At 39.9% G+C, this 23,975-nt stretch overlaps 1 protein-coding gene across 1 annotated transcript; it reads right to left on the reverse strand.

Annotated features, from left to right (window-relative positions):
- Positions 1 to 2,669: 2,669 nt before the first annotated feature.
- On the reverse strand, positions 2,670 to 22,238 carry psmc6 (proteasome 26S subunit, ATPase 6). Its single transcript, XM_041213832.1, has 14 exons — positions 22,075 to 22,238; positions 17,752 to 17,831; positions 17,625 to 17,664; positions 17,480 to 17,532; positions 14,053 to 14,120; positions 13,500 to 13,614; positions 13,299 to 13,386; positions 12,510 to 12,571; positions 12,263 to 12,386; positions 11,914 to 11,975; positions 6,402 to 6,522; positions 6,216 to 6,296; positions 3,418 to 3,489; positions 2,670 to 3,193 (listed from the first exon to the last, which is right to left on the reverse strand). The coding sequence occupies exons 1-14, from the start codon at positions 22,157 to 22,159 to the stop codon at positions 3,075 to 3,077; spliced, it is 1,170 nt and encodes a 389-aa protein (XP_041069766.1). The 5' UTR covers positions 22,160 to 22,238; the 3' UTR covers positions 2,670 to 3,074.
- Between the last annotated feature and the right edge of the window lie 1,737 nt (positions 22,239 to 23,975).

The raw sequence follows: 23,975 nt of genomic DNA on the forward strand, positions 1-23,975 counted from the left end.
AGAGTATACTATCACATTCCTGATTTGTGCCTTGCAGATGATGGACAGACTTTTAGGAGTCAGGATCCTGAGCCCCTGACCTGCTCTTGTAGCCACAGTATTTGTATGATTGGTCCAGTTCAGTTTCTGGTCAATGGGAACCCCCAAGATGTTGATAGTGGGGGACTCAGCTATGGTAATGCCATTGAATGTCAAGGGGCAATGGTTAGATTCTCTCTTGTTGGAGATGGTCATTGCCTGGCACTTAAGTGGTGTGAATGTTACTTGCCACTTGTCAACCCAAGCCTGGATATTGTCCAGGTCTTGCTGCATTTTGACATGGACTGCTTCAGTATCTGAGTAGCGCAAATGATGCTGAATTTTGTGTACCTGGAAGTTCCTCTCCAAGCCTGACTTGGAAATATATCACTGTTCCTTCACTGTCACTGGGTCAAAATCCTGGATCTCCCTCCCTAACAGCACTGTCGGTGTACCTTAACCACAGGGACTGCAGCGGCTGCTCACCACCACCTTTTCAAGGGCAATTAGGGATAGGCAATAAATGCTAACCTAGCCAGCAAGGCCCACATCCCATGAATACATTTTTAAAAAATAATCAGCAAACATCCCCACTTTTGACCTTATGACATGAGTGAGGTCATTGATGGAGCAACTAAAGATGGTTGGGCCTAGGATACTGCCCTGAGGAACTCCTGCAGTGATGTTCTGGAACTGAGGTGATTGACCTCCAACAACCACAGCTATCTTCCTTTGTGCTAGGTATGACTCCAATTATAAATTTAAGTACTGTATAGGAAAGATCTGATAAAATAGATACTCTAATTGAGAGGTCTATCATATTGCTAAGTAACTTAAGACTTCTACATTAACAGTCAAGGTTGAAAAATTCATAACTGCATTTCCACTGGTATTCAAGGATTTGTACTGTATTGTATCCACCCCACCAACAGATCAATTTTTTTAAAAAGTTGCCATCTTCCAATAGTAATGCACTCAATCACAAGTTTATTTTCTATTGTAAATCATCCTTGATTTGTGGCAAGTTAGCTGATCTCTGCTTAGGCAGAGGAAGGGTGATTGCCTATTTCAGCACCCTGGCCTAAGAAGAGGGATAAGCCAGAATCTTCTCCTAACTGCTATCTGCTACACACTGACTACTAGAAATGTGGATCTTTTCCATTAAATATGGAGACTGCAGTGGCTGATCTTAACAGCCCATTTGCAGTATAGTCTTCAGTTATTCATGTTCTAGCCTCTCTGAAATACTATATACTCCAACAAGTCATTAATGACCTTATAGATAAACAAAAGAAACTAATGCATTTTAATTGGAAACTATGATCAAGCCAAAGTAAACCAATTAGTTCAATTTTACAGCTGTTTATATAAACTGAGTCATGATTCCTTTTAAAATATATTACCCAAAATTAGCAGCCAACAAATAATGTGTCCTTTTGTATGACAAGTAAAGGTTTTCCTTAAAATATATTTAAGGAAGCAAATAAGAACTGCTGTCACTGAAGTATGAAGACAGTGACTTTACCTTATTCATGTTGCATTCTAATAAGCACTATTACAGAATATTCGACAATCACTGAATCTTGTAGTCCTATTTGTTACCTTTAGATGGAATTACAAAGAAATTGCAAAATAAGAAAACGATTTGGTCCAACCAGTTTGTGCTTGCATTATCCTCCACACCAGCAGTAATTAAAAATTCAACATTTCTAATGGAAAATAGTTTGTCAAATAGAATGAATCAATTATTTTTCAAAAACATTTTCAGTTGACTTTTCTTACTAAATTTCAAGTATCCAGAAGGTTTTAAATAAAAATAAAAAATACTTTGTGTATGATTAAAATTACCTCTTTTAATGATTTTAAGATCAAAGTTTATACTTCAAGGTTTCTTCCGATCTCAAAAACCTGGGTTTGATTGGAATTCTTTTCACCTCAGCAATTGACTATATATGTAGATTGAGTATATGCACTTTGCAGACTCTAAAAAAATGTGCAACAGCAGGTGCTAAAGGGTAGAAGGAATGTCCTCTCACCCTGAATATTTGACAGTGGCATTATTTTTATCCAAAGGGCTATAGAGGAAAATCGAAATTTAATTCTCAAAGCTTCATTTCAGACAAGTGATTACATTTATTAAATGCTGTTGTGTATTTAAAAACTGTGCAGAGAGAAAACATTTGGTGATCATCAGCACTTCTAAATGTAATTTCTTTATTCAGAGTGAAAACAGTATCTTTCTTTTTTAGTCACTCACTTAATTTTGCTTGTACATATTCAGCTAAAACTCATTCTCTTCGGAATAAATCATCAGGCTAAATTATCTGTTTCCGTACAAAAGCTTAGAAATTGAGGACATATTGAATCGAGAGAGTTTTTTTGCTTTTTATGGAAACTTATTTCTATTCAACACTATGAGTTGGCAAACTTAAAAAGTGCACTAAAGGGTAAATTGGGACCACGTATCTGAAATTCTGTCCATCCTGTCCCACCAGATCCTAAATCTTCTGTCCAGTGCTCACAGTTCCCAATGTTGATAAGTCAGTGTTCTTGGTTAATGCTACTTAATTCATAAAACATCTGATTCACCACGAAAATGCCACAGGAGATTTGCAAGTGTTAGGTAAACATTCAACAAATAGCTGGTCACGTTCTTGTAAATTTAAATTTTATTCAGGCCTGGGGAAAATGAATCAAGTTGATCAAAAACCTATAAACTTGTATTTTGAGCATCGCGCCACAAAGGCTTCAAGTGTCATTTGGGTACAAGAGAATGAATTACACTGTTAAGACAGGCTTGTCTCAGTGCTGACATCTGCTTTTCAAAAACATTTTCAACAGAATATTGTTGCCAGCAGCCAAACTGTGGCTTAAAAAAACAAGTCATTACATACATAATGTTGCAGAACACCAATGTTAGTGGTCACCTACTGTCTGCAGCATACTATTATATACTTGTAATGAATTACAGTATAGAACAACCATCAAATTCCTCTTTTGTATGCTATTTAAACCCCTTTAAAACTGTACAATTACAGTTAAATAGGTGGGCTATTTTATACAGGTTTGTAGTCAAGCTTGGATTCTAGCTTCTTAGAGTCAGCAACTTTGCGAACAGCCTTCATAAAGTCTTCCTGGATAACATAGTCACGGTCAGCACGGATTGCAAACATACCTGAACAAGAAAAGTTTGAAATGGATATTTACCTTCAAATCACAAGAGTAAGCAAATGATGTGTTCCAAAACGGGCAAAAAAAATTACAAGTGTAAATCATTTTTGATTTGTTGTATACAGCATAATTATAAAATAATGCATATATATACATAATATATATAAATAATGATAGTATTGATATATTTTAATGGCTACTTAAAGTTTAAACGACTTGCAAATATACCTGCTTCAGTGCAGACATTTCTCAAATCTGCACCATTAAACCCATCTGACAGTTTCACAACGGCTTCATAATCTGCAAAATTAACCAAAAAGATGCATTAGCTTGAATAAAGTTAATGATGTGAATCAATTTATAAAAAAGTAAATAAAGCCACTATTAAAATGGAATTATAAAAGGTTGTTTTCCTCTATTGGATCCTGAACTGTCAGCGGACCACATGTAGCCACTGGGTTAGATTTTATGAGTTGCTGTGCTCCCCTTTACACTAAACATGGTATTGACTGGCTCAGGGCGAGACTTCTGCCCTCATCTCGGGAGGAATCCGATTGGCCGGCAGCTCTGTAGTTCCAGCAGCGCCATGTTTGAGCGGTGGCCACTCCTGGGACTGCAGCCAGCCTCTGAAGAAGATAGGGTAATGGAGGCCGAACTGAAAGTAAGAAAGAAAGAAGGTTGGAAGGCACCAGTGAGGGAGATGAGAGGCGTGGGGGGACGAGTTTGAGAGGCCCGGGGATGGGGTGGTATGACCTCAAGGGGGGACGGGGGAAAGAACGATGCCTCCAATGGGCACAGAGGACACCAAAAGGGGTAGAAGTGGAAATTGCTTCCTTTACTTAGGTTGATAACTTAAAATGTACAAAATCTGCCTCTGGATACTTAAAGATCAACTTTTGGTTGAAACAAGGCATCTGCTTTCTCCTGACAGCATTGTTTATTATACTGTATTTTTTAAAATCACATCAAAAATACAGGACACAAACCAGGTTCCTATATTATATACTATTTATGCAAGAGGCCCAAATGATACAAATGATAGTCAAGACCATTTTATATTTCATCAGGGCCACAAGATGCATAAATGGTCCAATGTGCTGCATCCCATGCGATAACTGATGAATGCAAATTATTTGCTTTAAATATAGTGTGAAAAATTTCACAAACTGTTGCCCCACCTTGAAGTCTGCACAGAGTTGCATGTAATTAGCCAGTACAAGGGCAGATGGGTTTGAGTCCTTAAGCGTGTGTAAACATCACAGCAGGAATTAAATAGTGTGCACCTAAAACCTGGAAATGTAGAGGCAGTTTCTGCTGTTCTTATAGGTATTGGATCGCATGGTGCTACATACACACATCTGTAAGGGAGTTAGCCCAATTTTCCATGCTAGGTGATGGCAAACTCAGTAGACAGCCTTTTCATGTATGATCTCTTTCTCATTTTATTTTCCACATGACAGGGTGAACCAAGACACAGAAGATGAAGAATCTGCAGCTTGGTTTTAACTGTTTAAAAACGCAGGCAGCAAGGGCAAGAGTTTGGAATGATGAATAATCTAATATATGACATGCAAAAGTATTGTTTTTCTTTAATTTTCATATAATTTCCAAACATTCAACCTTAGCTAGTTACGAATAAAAACAAAGTTATTAACAAAACTTGACAAGGAGTGGGCTTTGACCAGTGGTGCAGCTCATATTACAAGTAATATCACTGTGATGTTATTATATGGCTCCATAATTTCAAATAGGGATGATGTACACAGTACTTAGTAGCCAATAATCTAAAAAAATTGTAACCATTTGTTTTGTAGGCAAACAGAGCAGCCACAATACACAAAACATAGTCCCACAAAGAGCAATTGTAATAAATAACCAGATGGTGTGTTCCGATAGTTTTGGGTGAAGTAAGAACATTGACCAGGAATTCTAAGAACTCCCTATTCTTCTTTGAATAGTGCTATAGAAAGTCAACAGAAGTGTCAGAAGTGTGGAAAGGATATTTTCTCTTGTGGGAGAATCTAGAACTCAAGGTCACTGTTTCAAAATAAGGAGCTGCCCATTTAGGGCAGAGATGAGGAAAACTTTTTCTATCAGAGGGTTGAGAGACTTGGGAACTCTCTTCCTCACAAGGTGGTTGAGGCAGAGTCCTTGAATATCTTTAAGGTAGAAGTAGATAGATTCTTAATGAGCAAGGGGGTGAAAAGTTATCGGGAGTAGGCAGGAATATGAGGTTAAAATCAGATCAGCCACGATCTTATTGAATGGCTGAGCAGACTTGACGAGGTCAAGTGACCTGCTCCTGCTCCTGCTCCTAATTCGTATTCACACGCCAGCACCAACCTCCTCATTCTCCCAGCTCTTCTCCACCCCGGATCCTTAGTCCCACCGACGTCAGAGAAGAGCAGTTAAAAGAGGGAGCGTGGCTTCACCAGGACTGTACCATGCCCTTAGGCCTCCCACTCACCTTAGCTGATGGGTGGGAAAATTCCTGCTGTAGCCAACAAAAAAAAAGGTAGGCACGTCCTTTTAAAAGCAGTCAGCAGCAGACACATCCACTTTGCACTGACTGCAAGTTCTGAGCCATTATCTTCAGGAATATTTACACAAATCTTTTGATTCTAACGGCATTGCTGCAGTACACATTTCTTTTAAGCATTGTGCTTAAATCCTTCAACTACCAGAATAAAATTTCACATAAGTTTGACATCAAGTAGCTAATTTTCACATTGAATGGATTAAGACATTTGCATTGAAAAATTTACAAATACTGATCTTTAATTTGGGTCATGGAGCTGAAGTATTCATACCAGTTTTAGATTACACCAATTTCAGTGACATACTAGAGCCTCAGCAAGCTCCATCATACAATGACTGAACTGAGGTTCCACCATTTAACCATGACACACATTAATCCTGCAATCAGCCATAATACAACAGATATTAATTGAATTAGAGTTCTATATCATTTTCACTTTTAGTAAATTTGGTTTACATATACAAAAAGGTGGAAGATCTTAGCATACCTATATCAGTATGTTTTGTAATGGGTCCAGCATGGATCTTCAGAATATCCAATCTTGCTTGCTCATTTGGAAGTTCAATATCTAGAAGTGCAGATTTTAATAAAATTTATTTACATTGTTCTGCAATATTTTGTTTAGATATAATGTTTTCCCTAAAACAATCTCAACTATGACATTGATACTTACGAATCTTTCTATCAAGTCTGCCAGGACGCAACAAAGCAGGATCCAATGTATCTGGCCTGTTTGTAGCCATTATCATTTTAACCCGATGAAGAGTATCAAAGCCATCCATTTGATTCAGCAGCTACAAAGTAATGCAGTTAGGTAATCAATTTTGTCCAAAATAAAATCACTTAGTCTCAAGTCATACGTGGACCAGTACACACTCAAATGCCACTCTTTCATGTTGCAGTACAAACGGACTAGGTAACTCATATACAAAATGAGTTTATATAAATGAAGGTTATTATTTTGTATACACCAAGTACTTTTGGCTCATGACAATTAGCTTGTGAAATTCCAGGATTATCTGATTTCATAAGGAGATTGCAAATTTGTACAGTAGGCACATGATTCACTATAGAAGATACAAAAAACATTCCAGTAATAGCTGCAAATCAGGTGGTGAACGGGAGAAAGGAACTTGGTGAAACTGAAATCACTGGGGAAATGGCACTGAGCAAATTGATGAAGCTGCGGGCTGGCAAGTCGTCGGGTCCCATTGGACAACATCCTAGGATCTTAAAAGAGGTGGCTAATGAGGTTGTCAACGCGATGTTAATTTTCCAAAATTTGCTATATTCTGAGAAGGTTCCATCAGGTTGGAAAGTAGCAAATATAACCCCTCTATTCAAGGAAGGGAGACAGAACTCAGGAAACTATAGGCCAGTTAGCTTGACGTCTGTCATGGGGAAGTTATTAGAATCGATCATTCAGGAGGTTATAGCTGGGCACTTAAAAGAGCTCAAGGCAGATCAGGAAGAGTCAGCATGGTTTTGTGAAAGGAAAATCATGTTTAACCAATTTATTGGAGTTTTTTGAAGGAGTAACACGCGCATTGGATAAAGGGGAGCCTGTAGATTTACTGTACGGATTTCCAGAAGGCATTTAATAAAGTGCCATATCAAAGATTGTTATGGAAAATAGAAGCGCATGGTGTAGGGGGTAACATATTGGCACAGACTGAAGATTGGCTGGCTGGCAGAAAGCAGAGAGTATGCATAAATGGGTCTTTTTCTGCTTGGGAGGATGTGACGAGTGGAGTCCCGCAGGGGTCTGTACTGGGGCCTCAACTTTTTACTATTTACATCAATGACTTACATGAGGGGAGTGAAGACATGATAGCTTAATTTGCAGATGACACAAAGTTAGGTAGGAAAGTGTGTTGTGAAGAGGACATGAGGAGGTTGCAGGTGGATATAGATAGGTTGAGTGAATGGGCAAATATCTGGCAAATAGAGTTAATGTGGGAAAATGTGAAGTTGTTCACTTTGGCAGGAAGAATAAAAAAGCAGAGTATTACTTAAATGGAGAACAGCTACATAATTCTGAGGTGCATAGGGATCTATCTCGGTGTTCGAGTAAGAGTCACAACAAGTTAGTATGCAGGTACAGCAAATAATTAAGGCAGCAAATGGAATGCTATCCTTCATTATGAGAGGGATTGAACATAAAAGTAAGGATGTTATGCTTCACTTATATATAGGGCATTGATGAGACCGTACGTTTGCAGTTTTGGTCTCCTTACTTAAGCAAAGATGTAAATGCATTGGAGGTGGTACAAAGGAGGTTTACTAGATTGATACCTGGAATGAGTGGGTTGTCTTATGAGGAAAGTTTGGGCTCGTTTCCACTGGAGTTTAGAAGAGTCAGGGGTGATTTGACTGAAGTATACAAAATCCTGAACGGCCCTGATAAGGTAGATGTCGAAAGGATGTACGCTCTGGTGGGCAATTCCAGAACTAGGGGGCACTGTTTTAAAATTAAGGGTCACCCTTTTAGGACAGAGATGAGGAGACATGTTTTCCTCACAGAGAGTTGTGCTAGTTTGGAACTCTCTGTCTCAGAAGGTGGTGGAGGAGGGGTCATTGAATATTTTTAAGGCAGAGGTAGGCTGATTTCCTTGCCTATCAAAAATCTAAGGTTATCAGGGTTAGGTGGGAATGCGGAAATCGAAATACAAGATGATCACCTATGATCTTATTGAAAGGTGGAGCAGGCTCAAGGGGCTGAATGGTCTACTCCTATTCCTATTTCTCACGTTATGATAGGGTCTTGTGATCAGTTCCGAAGTGTGCTTGACAGCAAGTCTGGGTGATTTGATTGTTAAAGATTAAAGGAAACTGAGTTTGTTTTACTGGGAAGAAGGTGCAAGGTGTTTAGAGCACGGGCACGAGAGAGGGAGGGCGTGCGGGCGAGAGGGGGGGAGCGAGGGCGGTCGGGCGAGGGGGGGGCGAGGGCGGTCGGGCAAGGGGGGGGGGGGCGAGGGCGGTCGGGCGAGAGGGGGGGAGCGAGGGCGGTCGGGCGAGAGCGAGGGCGGTCGGGCGAGGGCGGTCGGGCTAGAGTGGGGGCAATGGCGTTCGGGCACGGGAGAGGGGGGGAGAGGGCGCGAGAGAGGGGGGGAGAGGGCGCGAGAGAGGGGGGGAGAGGGCGCGAGAGAGGGGGAGAGAGGGCGCGAGAGAGGGGGGGAGAGGGCGCGAGAGAGGGGGGGAGAGGGTGCGAGAGAGGGGGGGAGAGGGCGCGAGAGAGGGGGGGGAGAGGGCGCGAGAGAGGGGGGGAGAGGGCGCGAGAGAGGGGGGGAGAGGGCGCGAGAGAGGGGGGGAGAGGGCGCGAGAGAGGGGGGGAGAGGGCGCGAGAGAGGGGGGGAGAGGGCGCGAGAGAGGGGGGGAGAGGGCGCGAGAGAGGGGGGGAGAGGGCGCGAGAGAGGGGGGGAGAGGGCGCGAGAGAGGGGGGGAGAGGGCGCGAGAGAGGGGGGGAGAGGGCGCGAGAGAGGGGGGGAGAGGGCGCGAGAGAGGGGGGGAGAGGGCGCGAGAGGGGGGAGAGGGCGCGAGAGGGGGGGAAGAGGGCGCGAGAGAGGGGGGGAGAGGGCGCGAGAGAGGGGGGGAGAGGGCGCGAGAGAGGGGGGAGAGGGCGCGAGAGAGGGGGGAGAGGGCGCGAGAGAGGGGGGGAGAGGGCGCGAGAGAGGGGGGGAGAGGGCGCGAGAGAGGGGGGGAGAGGGCGCGAGAGAGGGGGGAGAGGGCGCGAGAGAGGGGGGAGAGGGCACGAGAGAGGGGGGGAGAGGGCACGAGAGAGGGGGGGAGAGGGCGCGAGAGAGGGGGGGGAGAGGGCGCGAGAGAGGGGGGGAGAGGGCGCGAGAGAGGGGGGGAGAGGGCGCGAGAGGGGGGGAGAGGGCGCGAGAGAGGGGGGGAGAGGGCGCGAGAGAGGGGGGAGAGCGCAAGAGAGAGGGGAGAGCGTGAGGGGGGGGAAGAGTGCGAGAGAGAGGGGAGAGCGCGAGAGAGAGGGGGAGAGCGCGAGAGAGAGGGGGAGAGCGCGAGAGAGAGGGGGGAAGAATGCGAGAGTGAGGGGGAGAGCATGAGAGAGAGAGGGGGAGAGCATGAGAGAGAGGGGGAGAGAGCGCGAGAGAGAGGGGGAGAGAGAGAGAGAGAGAGAGAGAAAGAGAGAGAGATGAGGCTAGAAGATACGCTTAACCTGTTGCGAGGAAAAATCTCTCAGGGTGTGGTGGGGGAGAGATCAACCTCACTCTGAAAGATAGTTCTGAGATTAGAAGTTACCAGGCTGAGAACAGAACAGAAGTAAACGCTGACGAGCTAAGTGTCATTTTGGATTGGTTCCAAAAGAACTGAATGTCTACTCAAAAGACCGAGTAAAGTATATCTATGAAGAACAGTCAAAATAATTATTTTTTAAGGTCTCTTCTTTAGATTTTCTCAAGGGCTACTTTTTGGTTTTCAGGGGCTCCTTTTTCATGCTCACAAACTCCTTTGTTAGGTAATGCAGTCATGGGGTAACATTACCTTCTGTATTTGTGTTGACATGTGCGGTATTTGGACTTTCACAGAAGCAGAATTAGAAAAATTCACCAGTATCCTCAAAAATCATCATCTCTGCATTAACCTTAAATGCCACAACACACAAGGAAAGCATTAACTTTCTACACACTGCAGTTTTGGAGTTCGCACAAGAAAGCAAAAGACATCAGAGAGCAACAAAAGCTTTTCCCCCCCCCAAAAATAAGTCACGATACACTTCTACACACAAAAAGCCATCAGCCTAAACACAGCTTCCGCAGACTGGTGAGGTCACAGCTTTTGTGTTTTCATCACATCTGTACAAAGCTGGAAGATTTTAACCAGGCAGTTACTACCCTTATACTGTATCTCAATATCAGATTTAAATTTAACAATTGATCTAGCATCAATATTGATTTAGCATCAATTGCTGTTTGCGAGAGTTCAAAACTTCTACCATACTGTGTGTGTAAAAGTGTTTTGTAAGTTCACTCCTGAAAGATCAAGTTTTGTTTTTATTATGCTCCCGAGGTCAAGACTTCCCTAAATTAATGTATCATTTTCCTCATTACAACAGTGACTACATTTCCAAAGTATTTCACTCACTGTAAAGCACTTTGGGATGTCCTAAGGTCATAAAATACACTATAAAAATGCAAGTCATTTATTACTGTTCGGGATCTTGGGGGCATGTCTGATTCCAACACAGTCACTGCACCTCATGTAATACACAGTATGTGAAACACTTTGAAATAAGATAACATAAATGCAAATATTTATGAAATAAAACTGTTTGGTATTAAATTATCCAATTATCATGGTGTTCCTGACAATAACATTCACTACATTTTTCCCCATACAATAGCTCCTGAACTCATGCAGCCAGAAGCCAGAGACTCCACATTCATTTGCAGGGAATTTATTAACCCGATGACTTCAAGATTTCCTGGCTTCCAGTTAGCTGAGTATTCTTTTGTTGACAGGTTTAAAACTGCTTTCTCTCCCCCTCCCATGTCCCCAGCCAGCCTCTCCCTCCCCTCCCCCACTCCTCCAACCCTCCCCCAGGGCAGCCACTCCATCCCCCACCCCAGCAGGCTCTCCACCTCCCTCCCTCAACTAGTGAGCCTATCAGCAGCAAGCAAGGTATAGAAACAGCCTGTGATTGGAGGAGCAGCCCTTCACAGATTCTATAACTTCCACATACTTTCCTCTCCTTGGTCATCCCCACTGTCTATTTTGAACCCTGCTGTGAGGTGTGTTTTTGGTTAAGCTAAAAGAAAAAGTGGAATGTTCTGTTTTGTGGTTAAAGTAAAAGTTGCCTACAAGTGTTTAGTCTTGGTGCTTTTAGTCTTTTGTTACATTAAAAGTCTTGAAACATAAAATCTTATCATATCCTTTCAGCTATTAACTGGAAGTTCAAATTTCTTTTTAAAAGTTATCGGTCTCTACGGGGATCATAACAATAATGCACTAGCATTTCTAGAGTCTCAGAATATTTGATTGTCTAAAACCTTTAAATGACAGTTCTTATTTAAAGAGTTTAACATTGCGTACAAAAAAAGTAAAGGCCAGTTTACATAAAACTGTTACATTTACTTTATATGCATTATGCTAAAGACAAACTGCTTCAATTCATTACTGTCAATGCATGTCTCCCATATTTTAAATCATAAATATGGTGCCCGTACCTCCATGAGAGTTCTCTGAATCTCTCGATCAGCTGAGGTACCTTCAGAGAAACGGCGGCCACCTGCAAAATAATTGTAGCAGATTTTATTGTAGATTTAAGATTCAGTTTAACTTTTAAATTAAGCAAGTAATTTCTAAAAATATATAGCAAAAGTATCACGTTTCAAAAGGAAAGTTAAAAAAGATGAGCTTTTGGTTTCTTTCACTGTGTAATGGAGCATCAGGTGGAATCAGAGAAGAATGTTGTAACAGGATTTTGCAATGATTTCAAAGAAAATCAAGGTTCAACTGCAATTCTTGCTACAAATTAATTCTTTGAATTGAAAAGGCAGAAGGGGGCAAGCTTACCAATAGCATCTATCTCATCCATAAAAATGATACATGGTTGATGATCCCTTGCGTAGTTGAACATCTCTCTGATTAAACGAGCACTTTCACCAATATACTTATCAACAATGGAGCTAGATACGACCTATTAAAAAAAGTTTAAAATCTTCAGTTTTATAACTGAATGAATTCTTCTTGCTAACATTCATTGTTATATTCTATTTAGTTCAAAACAGATCAACAAATTCATTTTCCCCCCCAGACGTACCTTTAAGAAGTTGCAGTCTAACTGACTAGCGACAGCTCTTGCTAAGAGTGTTTTTCCTGTACCTGAAAAAGATAAAAATCACACATTGACATTTTCTTTCGAAAATGTATAATTTCACCTCTTTGTTATATGGGATTTTTTTAAACTACTTTCTTCTCCCCATTATTACTATATGAAATGTGTTTACCAATTCAAACTTCCACACTATTTTTAATGAAAAATTGATCATTTTAAGGTTTCTTTCTGCTGCACATCATTTCTCAGCCAAATTGACAGCCTGGCAAACATTCTGCCTCTATGCCTCTTCGCTTGGTTGGACTGCTAGGCATGTGATTGCAATTGGATGGCTCATCCTCCAATATTTGTTCTCCTGCAAAGATGTGCATAGTTTCTGACCAACTGAGATTGATACATGAATAGTTACAGGTGGGCTATAGCAACAACGTGGTCCTCTACTATACCTTTTTTGGGGGTGGAAGAATATCCATAGAATTAGTCGTATTGGGGGATAAATTGCAGAAGTTACAAGGATCAGCTAATATTCTTACATTTAGACATGGGTAAAGGAAACTTCAACAATAATAATGAGTACATTGGTCATTTGCAGAACCTCCCTAAAAGAAATTCACAATCTGACTCAACCAGGAATAATCCTTCCCAATAATGTGATATGATTATTTAAATATTACAAAATATACATTTTTCACTTCAATATAGTAGGGCTAACAGAATTAATTTCTAATTACTCAGAAGTAATTTCATGAAAATACCCAAGGGACATTTGTTTACCTGGCGGTCCATAGAGCAGGCATCCTTTTGGCGGAATGATTCCTACACGCTGAAACAGTTCTGGGTTTGTAAGCGGCAGCTCTATAACCTACACACACAGAACAATTTCTATTTAGGCAAAACAGAGGATCAACAAGCACAATCAGCATTACAGAACACAGTTCAATATTTCTCTTAATGCAACAAATTTAGCAAACACACCTCTCTCAATTCCCTAATCTGTTCAGCCAATCCACCAATCTCTGAGTAAGTAACATTTCCTGGATCTTCATGAGACATGTTATACACCAATGGGTCCACTTCTCTTGGCAAATACCTGTTACACAAGTACAATGCATTTATAACTTCCCACAGGTTACAACTGCTTAGACTGTAACCGTAGAGTTATTTATATTCATAGACATTATTCCACTGTGCCCAAGCCAAAATGCAAAACAAAATCTTTAACCTCCCAGTGAAAGGACTACCTTCACCATTCCACAACCCCAAAAATGCCCTTTAATAATGTACAGCAGAATGAATACCTTTTTGTTTAAAATACACAAAGAAAAACTGTACAATTGTGGAATGGTTCATTTAATGACAAGTGTTCAGGCATTGAAAAATAAACTTGTTCATGAATAGCAGGTGGACCAAATCAAATCCAACAGATTACAATGCAGCACCTCTTGTTGATATTCTCAAGCTACTGCAATAATGTCTAATTGAGCTTAATTTTTATTACTGAACAAAAGGCTTACATTGCAACACCTACCTCATTATAGTCAAAGTTGTCATGTCCAGGGCAACTCTAGTCCCAGGTTTCAACTTGCTTTTTTCAAGCTGTATTTATGAAACAAAAAAAATGCATTATCAGAAAATGTGTGTTTTTTTTCTTTTACAAGCTTATGGCTTCTGTTAGGTATATTTTTAAAAATCAGTAGGCAACATCCCTTCTTACAATGTTAGCATTTGAAAAGAATTTATCTTCCTTCCTCAATTTTTTTGTCCGATTATGGGACTGTGGAATGCCATGAGATATTTAACTAGGTTAGGGGCATAATATAAATGCAAGTATTTCTTGTCGCTCATTAAACCGCCATAGAGCCTTTTGTATCATATTTACTACAATGGTTCCAGGGATTACAGTTACATGGATAGACTGGAGAAGCTTGGCTTGTTCTCCTTAGAGCATAACCAAGAGAAAATTTGATAGAGTTCTTTAAAATCATGATGGATTTAAATCTAGAAAATAAAGAGAAATTATTTTCAATAGCTGAAGGATCAACAAACGGAGGGCACAGATTTAAAAGAAAAGGTTGCAGGGATATGGGAAAAGAGCTGGGGAGTGGGGCTAGCTGGATTGCTCTTTAAAAGAGTTTGTGCAGACCTGACATGCCAGCTGGCCGCCTCCCGTGTTGTACTAGTCCATGATTCTATGACATATTTTAGTAACATGTTCCAAGAGATGCGCAAGATATTTTATTTTGAAACAAGATTAAATCTTTAATCCATGGCCATCATCTTAGTCATGTTTCTACCACTGGAGCATCACTTAAGCACAGCATTTTGTTATGCAGCCTTGGTTCCCAATATTTCTCATCCCATTGTTTAGTTCAGCACACTACATCCATAATCCAAGTTACAATATTGGTCAATTTTAGAAGCCATCCATCCCAAACAGACCTTTTAACTTTAAAACAATAAATTAGGCACATGATTTTCTGGACAAATATTAAAACAAAGTGATTATTGGAATTTTACCTGGACTACTTCCATTGTATACATTCCACATCACTAATATGTCCAGGTAGTTTTTAGCTACAACAGAAAGTTAATTTCTTTTAATAAGTTTAAGGCTAAAGCTTCTAGATTAGGAGACAATTCAATTTTTAAACAGAGGACTTGTTCTATGGCTCAGGTGCAAAAAAAATGATTTCTTTTAACATTTGTGCATGCAAATTCAAGCAAAACTAGAGTTTAGAAGGTAGATAACTAATATGACTAAACAGTTATCAAATAGAGAACACACACACATTACTTTATATACAAAACAACTTTACGCATATCCTGATGGAACAGATTATCATGACATATTTTTGATATAGTCAGTACATTAATTGATTTATAGAAGCAATTGGTATGGGGAGAGAGAGGGAGTGAAAGCCAATCAAGGTATATAGAGAGAGAAATAAATCTGGCTCAATTAACAATAACAACTAGTATTTAAATACAACAGTCCCTCTAAATGTTTTATGAGCGGCCTGCTTATTTCAATGCAATACCTTTAAATTTTTTGTATGACAGTGCACACCTGGTTTCTTACAGGGGCAGTTTGAGAGTACCCTGTATGTAACTTCCCAGCAGCATAGGCATGTAACTTAGCAGGAACAATGTTTATATGTTGCTGTTAACATAGCAAGGCATCCCAAGACACTTCACAGGACATTATCAAACACGAGTCAACATCTATCGGGGAGGACAAGTGACCAAGAATTTGTTCAAAGGACTGGGTTTTAAAGATGCATCTTAAAGGAGGAGAAAGACAGAGGAAAAGAGGTTAAAGGAGGACATTCAAGAGCTTATGGCCCAGAAAGCTGAAGAGGCTGCAGAGGAAGCTACAGGGTTACTGGCAAAGTAAGGCAGTGGATTAATTTGGGATAGTTTTCATAAAAAGCTGGCACAGAAGTGATAAAACAAGTGGATTCCTTCTATGCTGTAAATGTCTACAATTCCATAATTAATCAGATTCAAGAAGAATGACAAACCTTTTATATTATATTAAAATAGAAACTATATGACACTCTCAGAATTCCCTCTACAAAAGAATGATTCTGTATCTTACTCCATCTGGAGTATCAGAAACATGAAAATAATTGGAAATGTAAAATCTAAATTTGCTGAAAATTTTGTATTGTGAAACTTAAAAAATTCAATTAGAGAGGAGAGGAAATATTTTAAGAAACACATCTCAACTGTCTCAGCCTCATTCACACAAAATTCACAGATACCAGTTCTGTTATTTTTATGGAAGCAAGTTTTTAAATAATTATACTATTTCACTAGTAAGGAACAGTTGACTCGAGTCATACCAGATCAATACCTTCCTCCAAATGATTTTGATGTAACTTGGGATTCATCTGCTTCTGAATGTACTAAAGTTGCTTTAGTACAAAAATCATTACATCAGATAGTTGGTCTTTTCTCTAAAATGTCTATTAATATATTATCAAGAACTCATTAATTAATTTTAATTCATTACCAAAGTTCTGTGCATAAATGGGTTGACCACCCATGATATGGGGGACAGGCAGGAAAGTGGAGTTAAGGCCACAGTCAGATCATCCATGATCTTACTGAATGGCAGGGCAGGCTTGATGGACTGAATGACCTATTCTTGCTCCTATTTCTTATGATCTTATGATATGAAAGACCATCATACACTGGCAGGGTGGCTTCTCAATGGCAAAGGCTAGATAGAAAAGGATGAATGTTACAAGGTTATGACATTTCTAACAACGAACACGGGAGTGATATGTTGTTCACATAAGTAGCGATGCCTACGTAATCCAAAAACAATATGATCAGTAAGGGTTAGGATAATATCTATGTAAAAAGACAATTGCCTATAACTGGAAGAAGAACTCAATCTACTGGTTTGGCTTTTTACTCTTGTTGACTGGTTCACAACTGACAAGCTTATACTGATATTGAAAAAGACCTCTCTAATGAATAAACCTGTTTGGTAATTCAGCTTATACAAAGTGTCTGATAAGAGCCACAACTAACTGTTATACTACACTTTCACAGCAAAAGCAACCTTTGTCAAAATCTGGTCTCATTTGTATAATCCAACAATCATGGTACCATCTCAAATTTCTTACTGAATAATGAATGATTTCCTCTACCTAAAGCAGAGGTCATGAGGGCAATAGTAGCATCCCTACTAGGGCATCAGCTAACTCAGTACAGACAAGGAACTAAACTTGGATATGTCTGGCTTGTATGATTTGGCTATAGGCTATCTTTACCTACTTAGCCATGTGGTTCGGTGTGGTGGTGGTAAGGGTTATTTGACAACTTAATTCTATTCTTTCTCCTTTGTTAAATTAATTAACTAAACAAAACACATGTTAGCCAGAGGTTTTTAGGGAAACAGATGGCTCAAATATGACATATTGATACAATTTTGAATACTTTACCTGCCGACGACAGCCAACAACGTATCGTGGTCCATTGGTAGCCTTCACAATAACTACACAGGAAAAAAAAAGAGTTTTAATTGATTTCTTATGAAGGTCTGTAAAGGTGAATTGCAGTCACCAGCAATTAAACTGCAATACTTACATTTCTCTTCTGTAAGCTGTTTTAGCACTTCCCCGACAATCTGAAGAAAACAAATTATTATTTATCTTCAACAGAAACTGCAGAAAAACACCTATTGTCATTTGCTGAAGGAATCATAAACTCTTACCTGTCCCACACTCTGAAGAGCTTTGAGGTCATTTTCAGACTTTTCATACTGCTTGGTTAGTTCCTTCAGTTGTTCTCTTACTGTATACAGGTAAAAGGTTTGCACTTTAATTTTACAAGATTGATAGGCTTATAAGAAGGCACTCCAGGGCTCTCTTTATAGCACAGATGGAGGCAATGAGTTTGTGTCTGTGTTGGCTCTTTGGAAAGATATCCAATTAATGCCACTCTCCTGCTCTTTCCCCATAGCCCTATATTTATTTTTTTGCCTTCAATGGTTTATCTAATTTTCTTTAGAAAATTAATACTGAAATCTGCTTCCACCACCCTTTCAGGCAGCACATACCTAATCACAACAATTCGCTACGTAAAAAAAAAATGCTTCCCCTTATCACCTGTTTTTTATTTGCCATTCACCTTAAATCTATGTTGAGTGAGCAACCTTTGCAATTGGGAACAGGTTTTCTTTAATTACCCTATCAAAACTTTACCTGATTTTAAACACTTTTATCAAATCTCCTCTTAACCTCTCTGATCCAAGGAGCACATCAGCTTCTCCAGTCTCTGCACATTGTAAGTGACAATTATGCCACACATGTGCCAGGCAATGACTATCTCCAAGAGAGAATTGAGTAATTCCTCCATGACATTCAACAGCATTACCATCCCTGGGGCGCGCCACCATCAACATCCTTGGGGTCACCACTGACCAGAAAGTAATTGGATCAGCCACATAAGTACTGTGACTAAGTGCAGGTCAAAGACTCAGAATTCTTCGATGAGTAACTCATCTTCCATCTCCCCAAAGCCTGTCCACCATCTACAAGGCACAAGTCAGAAGTGTGATGGAATACCCTCCACTTGCCTGGATGAGTGCAGCTCCAACAACACTCGAAGCTCGACACCATCCAGGACGAAGCAGCCCACTTGATCTGCACCCCATTCATCACCTTAAACATTAATTCCCTCCACCACCAATGCAGAGTGGCATGATATACAAGACAGACTACAACAACTCACCAAGTGTCCTCCAAAAGCACCTTCCAAACACCCAACCTCTATCACCTAGGACAAGGGCAGCAGATACAAGGGAACACCACCACCTGCAAGTTTCCTCCAAGCCACACACCATCCTGAGTTGGAACTATAATTGCTGTTCCTTCACTGTCACTGGGTCAAAAACCTGGAACTCACTTCCTAACAGCACTAGCTGTACCTAAACCACATGGACTGCAACGATTAAAGAAGGTAGCTTATCACCACCTTCTCAACAGTAGTTGGGAACGGGCAACAAATACGTGCTTTCCAACAACTCTCATCCCATGCAAGGATTAGAAAAAACCCGAAGCCCCCATCACTAATATCATTCTAGTAAATCTCTCTGCACCCTCTCTAAAGCCTTGACATCCTTTCTAAAGTGTGATGCCCAGAATCCAATAAGTCCTTTATAAAGGCTTAACATAACTTTCTTGCTTTTGTACTGTATTACTCTATGAAGTTGAGGATCCTATGTGCTTTTTTTTTTAAAAAAACCCCTCTCAATTCGTCCTGCCATCCTCAAAGACTTACGTACACGCACCCAAGGTGCACTTATTCTTGTACATGCTTTAAAATTGTACTATTTAGTTCATATTGCCACTCCTTATTCTATCAAAAGGCATTACTTCAAATTTCTCTATGTTAAAATCTCATCTGCCATGTGTTTGTCCATTTCACCATCCTGTGTATGTCCTCCTGACCTTTCTTACTATCCTTCGCATACTAAATTTCCATGTTTCCTGGCATCTGCAAACTTTGAAATTATATCCTGTATATGTTTTCTCATTCTAAAGCACAATAGCAAGCATAGGTTTCCAACAACACAACTGGCCCACCCTGGTGGATCCATCCATGTCAGTGCAGAACTTGAGTTAATTGATCTCAATGTTTATACTGTTCAAAGATTCTTGTTGTTACAGTTACACCTAGTCAAGGTAAGTTTTACAATAATAAAATATTTGAACTTTGCAAAGTTAATAGGACAATAAATTATTGCTGCAGTTAGAATATTATGTCCGGCTTTGGGCATCTTACTTTAAGGATGCCATGGTCTTGACTTAAGGTGCAGAGTAGATGATACCAGCATGAGAGATATCTACTTATGAGGTGAGCCTAGAAAAATTGGGGCTTTTGATAGGGTAAATAGAGAAAAACTATTTCCATTGTTCAGTGAGTTTGTAACTAGAATATATATATATTAAATATGACCTTAAAGAATAGAGGGGGTTTGGGAGAAATTTCTTCTCACCCAAACAGTTGTTTAGATCTGGAATGTCCGACCAGAAGCAGTCATAGAAGCAGAATCTGTAGTAGTTTTCAAAACCAAAATGGATAAATAATTGATTTTTTTTTTTAAATTGAAACAGATATAGTTAAAAGACAACAGAATGAGATTAAATGGAAAGCTCCATCAGAGCCAGCACAAGAGCATTGGGCTGAACATCCTGCGTCTGTTGAGATAAACTCTATAATTTTAACTCTTCTCAACATGTTATAAGGAGGACTCATTATAGCAGTGCAACATTTAGAAGGAATAGGTCTGTAATTTGTAGAATTTATTGCAATTAGAGGTTCAATTACTATTTCCCCATTTAGCACTTATTATCATTGCTCTTAAATATTTTCATTTAAATAGGATTTATAATATATGTCACATATTCCGATATATATAAATCTAACTGGTGATACAGAATTAGTTTACAGCCAGTACCTCAACAGGGAAGGAAAAAGCATTTTTAAATCATTATTTAGCAAATAATTTTGCAAAAGATTGTGGGCACCATGAAGAGAGTTAATGAACACAACATATAATTACATCTCATCTGAGCATTCAACATATGTCACTGTCCCACTGCATTTCATGTTTTACTGTTTGCTCCATGCGTATGCATATTTTGTGAATTAAAGGATTCTATACGGAATTGAGAGTGAAAAGTATATTTTGTGACACTCAAACACTACAAATGTCATCAAATATGCAAGATGGTGTTTTATTGCTCACTAGTAAGTTTCCAAAAAGAAGTTGGTTTATTGTGTTTAGGACTTCTGCTCATTTGAAAATAATTCTCATCCCTTTCTCTCTCTCACACACACACTTAATTTATAGGAAAAAGTTTGAGATTTTAACCTTTGTTCAATTCTCAAGGGCAGTTAGAGATGGGTACCAACTGGACTCCTGTTTCCAGTATTTTGTTTTAATTTTAATACACTCTCTGGCTAATATATGGCATTATTATTGGGCACATGTTAAAGAATGTCGTATGAAATAAGTACATTATCAATTTATTCAGTAATGGGAGGCAACCCCAATATATGAAAATTCTATAGATCCTGACATCCCTCCATTCAAAACAGTTGGTTAAAGCTTCACACAGTTAAAGCAACATCTCATTCAATTAAAATATAAAAGTAGAACACTGCATTCAAAACTGCACCCCCAGCATGAATACCCTGTACTTGAATCCTGAAAAGGCGAGCAAGTAGGACTGCTTGAATAGCTTTCAAAGAGACCACACAAACTTGATGGACCAAATAGCCCCTTCTATGTTTTAAAATTCTATGAACTGATGTGCAAGATAGGACAACAAATTGCTTCTGGGATCAATGTTTAGTTGCTGAAAATACATCACTAACACACCTCAATATCTATCCAATTAGTCAAGAACCAAGCACTTTTTAAAATTAAGATAAGTGAGCCTCATGGTAAGGCCAGCACATGTTGCCCATTCTTATACAACTGAGTAGCTTGCTAGGGAATTTCAGAAGACAGTTGAGTCATCCACATTGCTGTGGTCTGGAGTTACATATAGGCCAGACCAGCTGAAGACTTCCTTCCCAAATGGACATTAGTGAAACCGATGGGTTTTTACAACAATCTAGCAGTATCATTGTTACCATCACTATAGTAAAATTTATTTAACTAACTGAATTTAAAGCTCCTAGCTGTCAGGATGGACTTGAACTCATGGCTCCAGGTTATTAGTCCAGGTGACTGGTGGTTGTGATCAACTCTTTGCTACCAGGGCCCAGAACAGACCTGGATACCGCACTAAATTTCCTACATTTTACTTCTGTACTTTAAAAAATGAATCGCACTGAAATCCTGGGGAACTGGGGCAGGCCCGGCCCTGCTCCTGAAGCTGAAGCTGCGGTTCACTCGGCCCTGGCTTCATCCAACATGACAAAGCGAGTCGGCACTGGCTCCACTATTGTTCGTTCGCACAAAACGTGGAAGCCGCCTTCACTCCACAATCGACGGAAACTAAGTAAAATATGGAAAACGCACACTCTTTTAAGCGGCCATCGATCTCTTTGTGCTCCAGTAATTTCTTCCTGTAATCCTGAAGCGCTTTCTCCCTTGGATCCGCCATGTTGATCCTCAGCACCAAGCAATGCCTGACGGGATGAGACTATCAGCCGCATTTGACAACGAGTCTCTACTGGAAAGGAGTACACACTGACTGAGACTTCGTACCTCGGAATGCTACAGCCACTAGTGGCTGGAGGTATTATGGCTCGGTCCATGACGTGGCTCGGTCCATGCACCGAGTCTGCACAGACTGTTCACAACGCAATCCCCGATGACGTCACAAAGACTATTTGTTTCGGGATCTGAGTTCCCTGTAGAAATCATTGTAAACACGTCCATTTAGAATTACCTGGAAAAACTCAGCAGGTCTGGCAGCATCGGCGGAGAAGAAAAGAGTTGACGTTTCGAGTCCTCATGACCCTTCGACAAGGAAACTAATATTGAATCAGGAATGGGGACTCACCAAAATCAATGTAAACAAAATACTGTAAGCAATGAAGAAAATAATGGCATTTAAGAGTGACAAATCCCCAGGACCAGATGGTTTCCATCCCAGATTAAAGGGTGGGTTGATGGAAGATGTTAGAAGATATATTAAGGGGAACTGATGGAGTACATCGAGAGAAAGTATTTCTGCTGGGAATCCAGGACTTGGGTATGGTCTAAAAATTAGAGTTAAGCCTTTCAGGAATGAAGTTAGGGAACATTTCTGCATGCGAAGGGTCACAGAAGTTTTGAACACTTCCCCAAATGGAAACTGTTGCTAGGTCAATCGGCAATTTGAAATTTAAGATTGATTTTTTTTTTGTTAGTATTAAGGCATGTGGACAAAGATGAGTACATGGAATTAGGTCACATACCAGCCATGATCTTATTGAATGATGGAACAAGCTTGAGGTGCTAAATGGTCTATTCATGTTCCAACATAATAGAAAGGGTAGATAAAGGTAAAAGAGTATATATTTGAATATATTTGAATTTCAAAAAGTTTTCAATAAGCCACACATAATAGACTAAGGTGATAAAATGTGAAGTCGTTGGGGGCGGGGGCAGAGAAAGAATCACAGAATGGATGCCAAGCTGTTAACAAAAGTGAAAGAGAGTAGGGGTCAATGGTAATTATTCAGACTGGCAAATGGTAGGAAGTGGTGTTGCACAAGAATCAGAGCTGGAGCCACTGTTGTTCAGCATTTATATAAACAATTTGAACTTGGGAATTGGAATTTACAGATGACACCAAATTTGGGGTGTAGTTGATACAGAGGATTGTTTTGATCCTGGTAGAGACTGATAATTTTTAAAAGGTTATTTGAACTTCCAGTGGCTAACTGGGAGGATCACACAAGATTAAGTTTTAAGACTTATATTGTAACAAACAAACTAAAAAAAACGTTGACTAAACACTATTTTTGCAGGCAACTTAAACTCTCCATTACAGTAAAGTTTCACTATTTAACTTTTAAAATGATTGAAAATTCCCTGCCATGGTTATACTTTACATTGTCTCTTAAGTAGACACTTTATTCTCCAAGAACCAATCCAAAGCTATTTTCTATTCTTTTTCCTTTCCTAGCCGGATAACTTCTAAGCTCAAGGCTGACTTTCACGGTGCGGGTTACCCTGGAGATTCCTCCCTCTAGCCAAAGCTAGGTGAGTCATCCAAGCTAGTTTAAATCCTCACGAACGTGGTCTCTTTAATTGAGCACAAGCTTCCACCCGCCTTCATGCGGTGAATAATAAAAACACCATTTTCTTTGCTTCAGGTACAGGACTGGCTGCCTCTATCAGATTCTTGTAGACTGACATGTCTGTGAAGTGCAGGAATATCTTAAGAAACCTGCAACCCAATATCACAATGGCTTTCTATTAACTTTTCC

The sequence above is a fragment of the Carcharodon carcharias genome, chromosome 20 (genome assembly GCF_017639515.1).
Source record: "Carcharodon carcharias isolate sCarCar2 chromosome 20, sCarCar2.pri, whole genome shotgun sequence".
Classification (NCBI taxonomy): Eukaryota; Metazoa; Chordata; class Chondrichthyes; order Lamniformes; family Lamnidae; genus Carcharodon; species Carcharodon carcharias.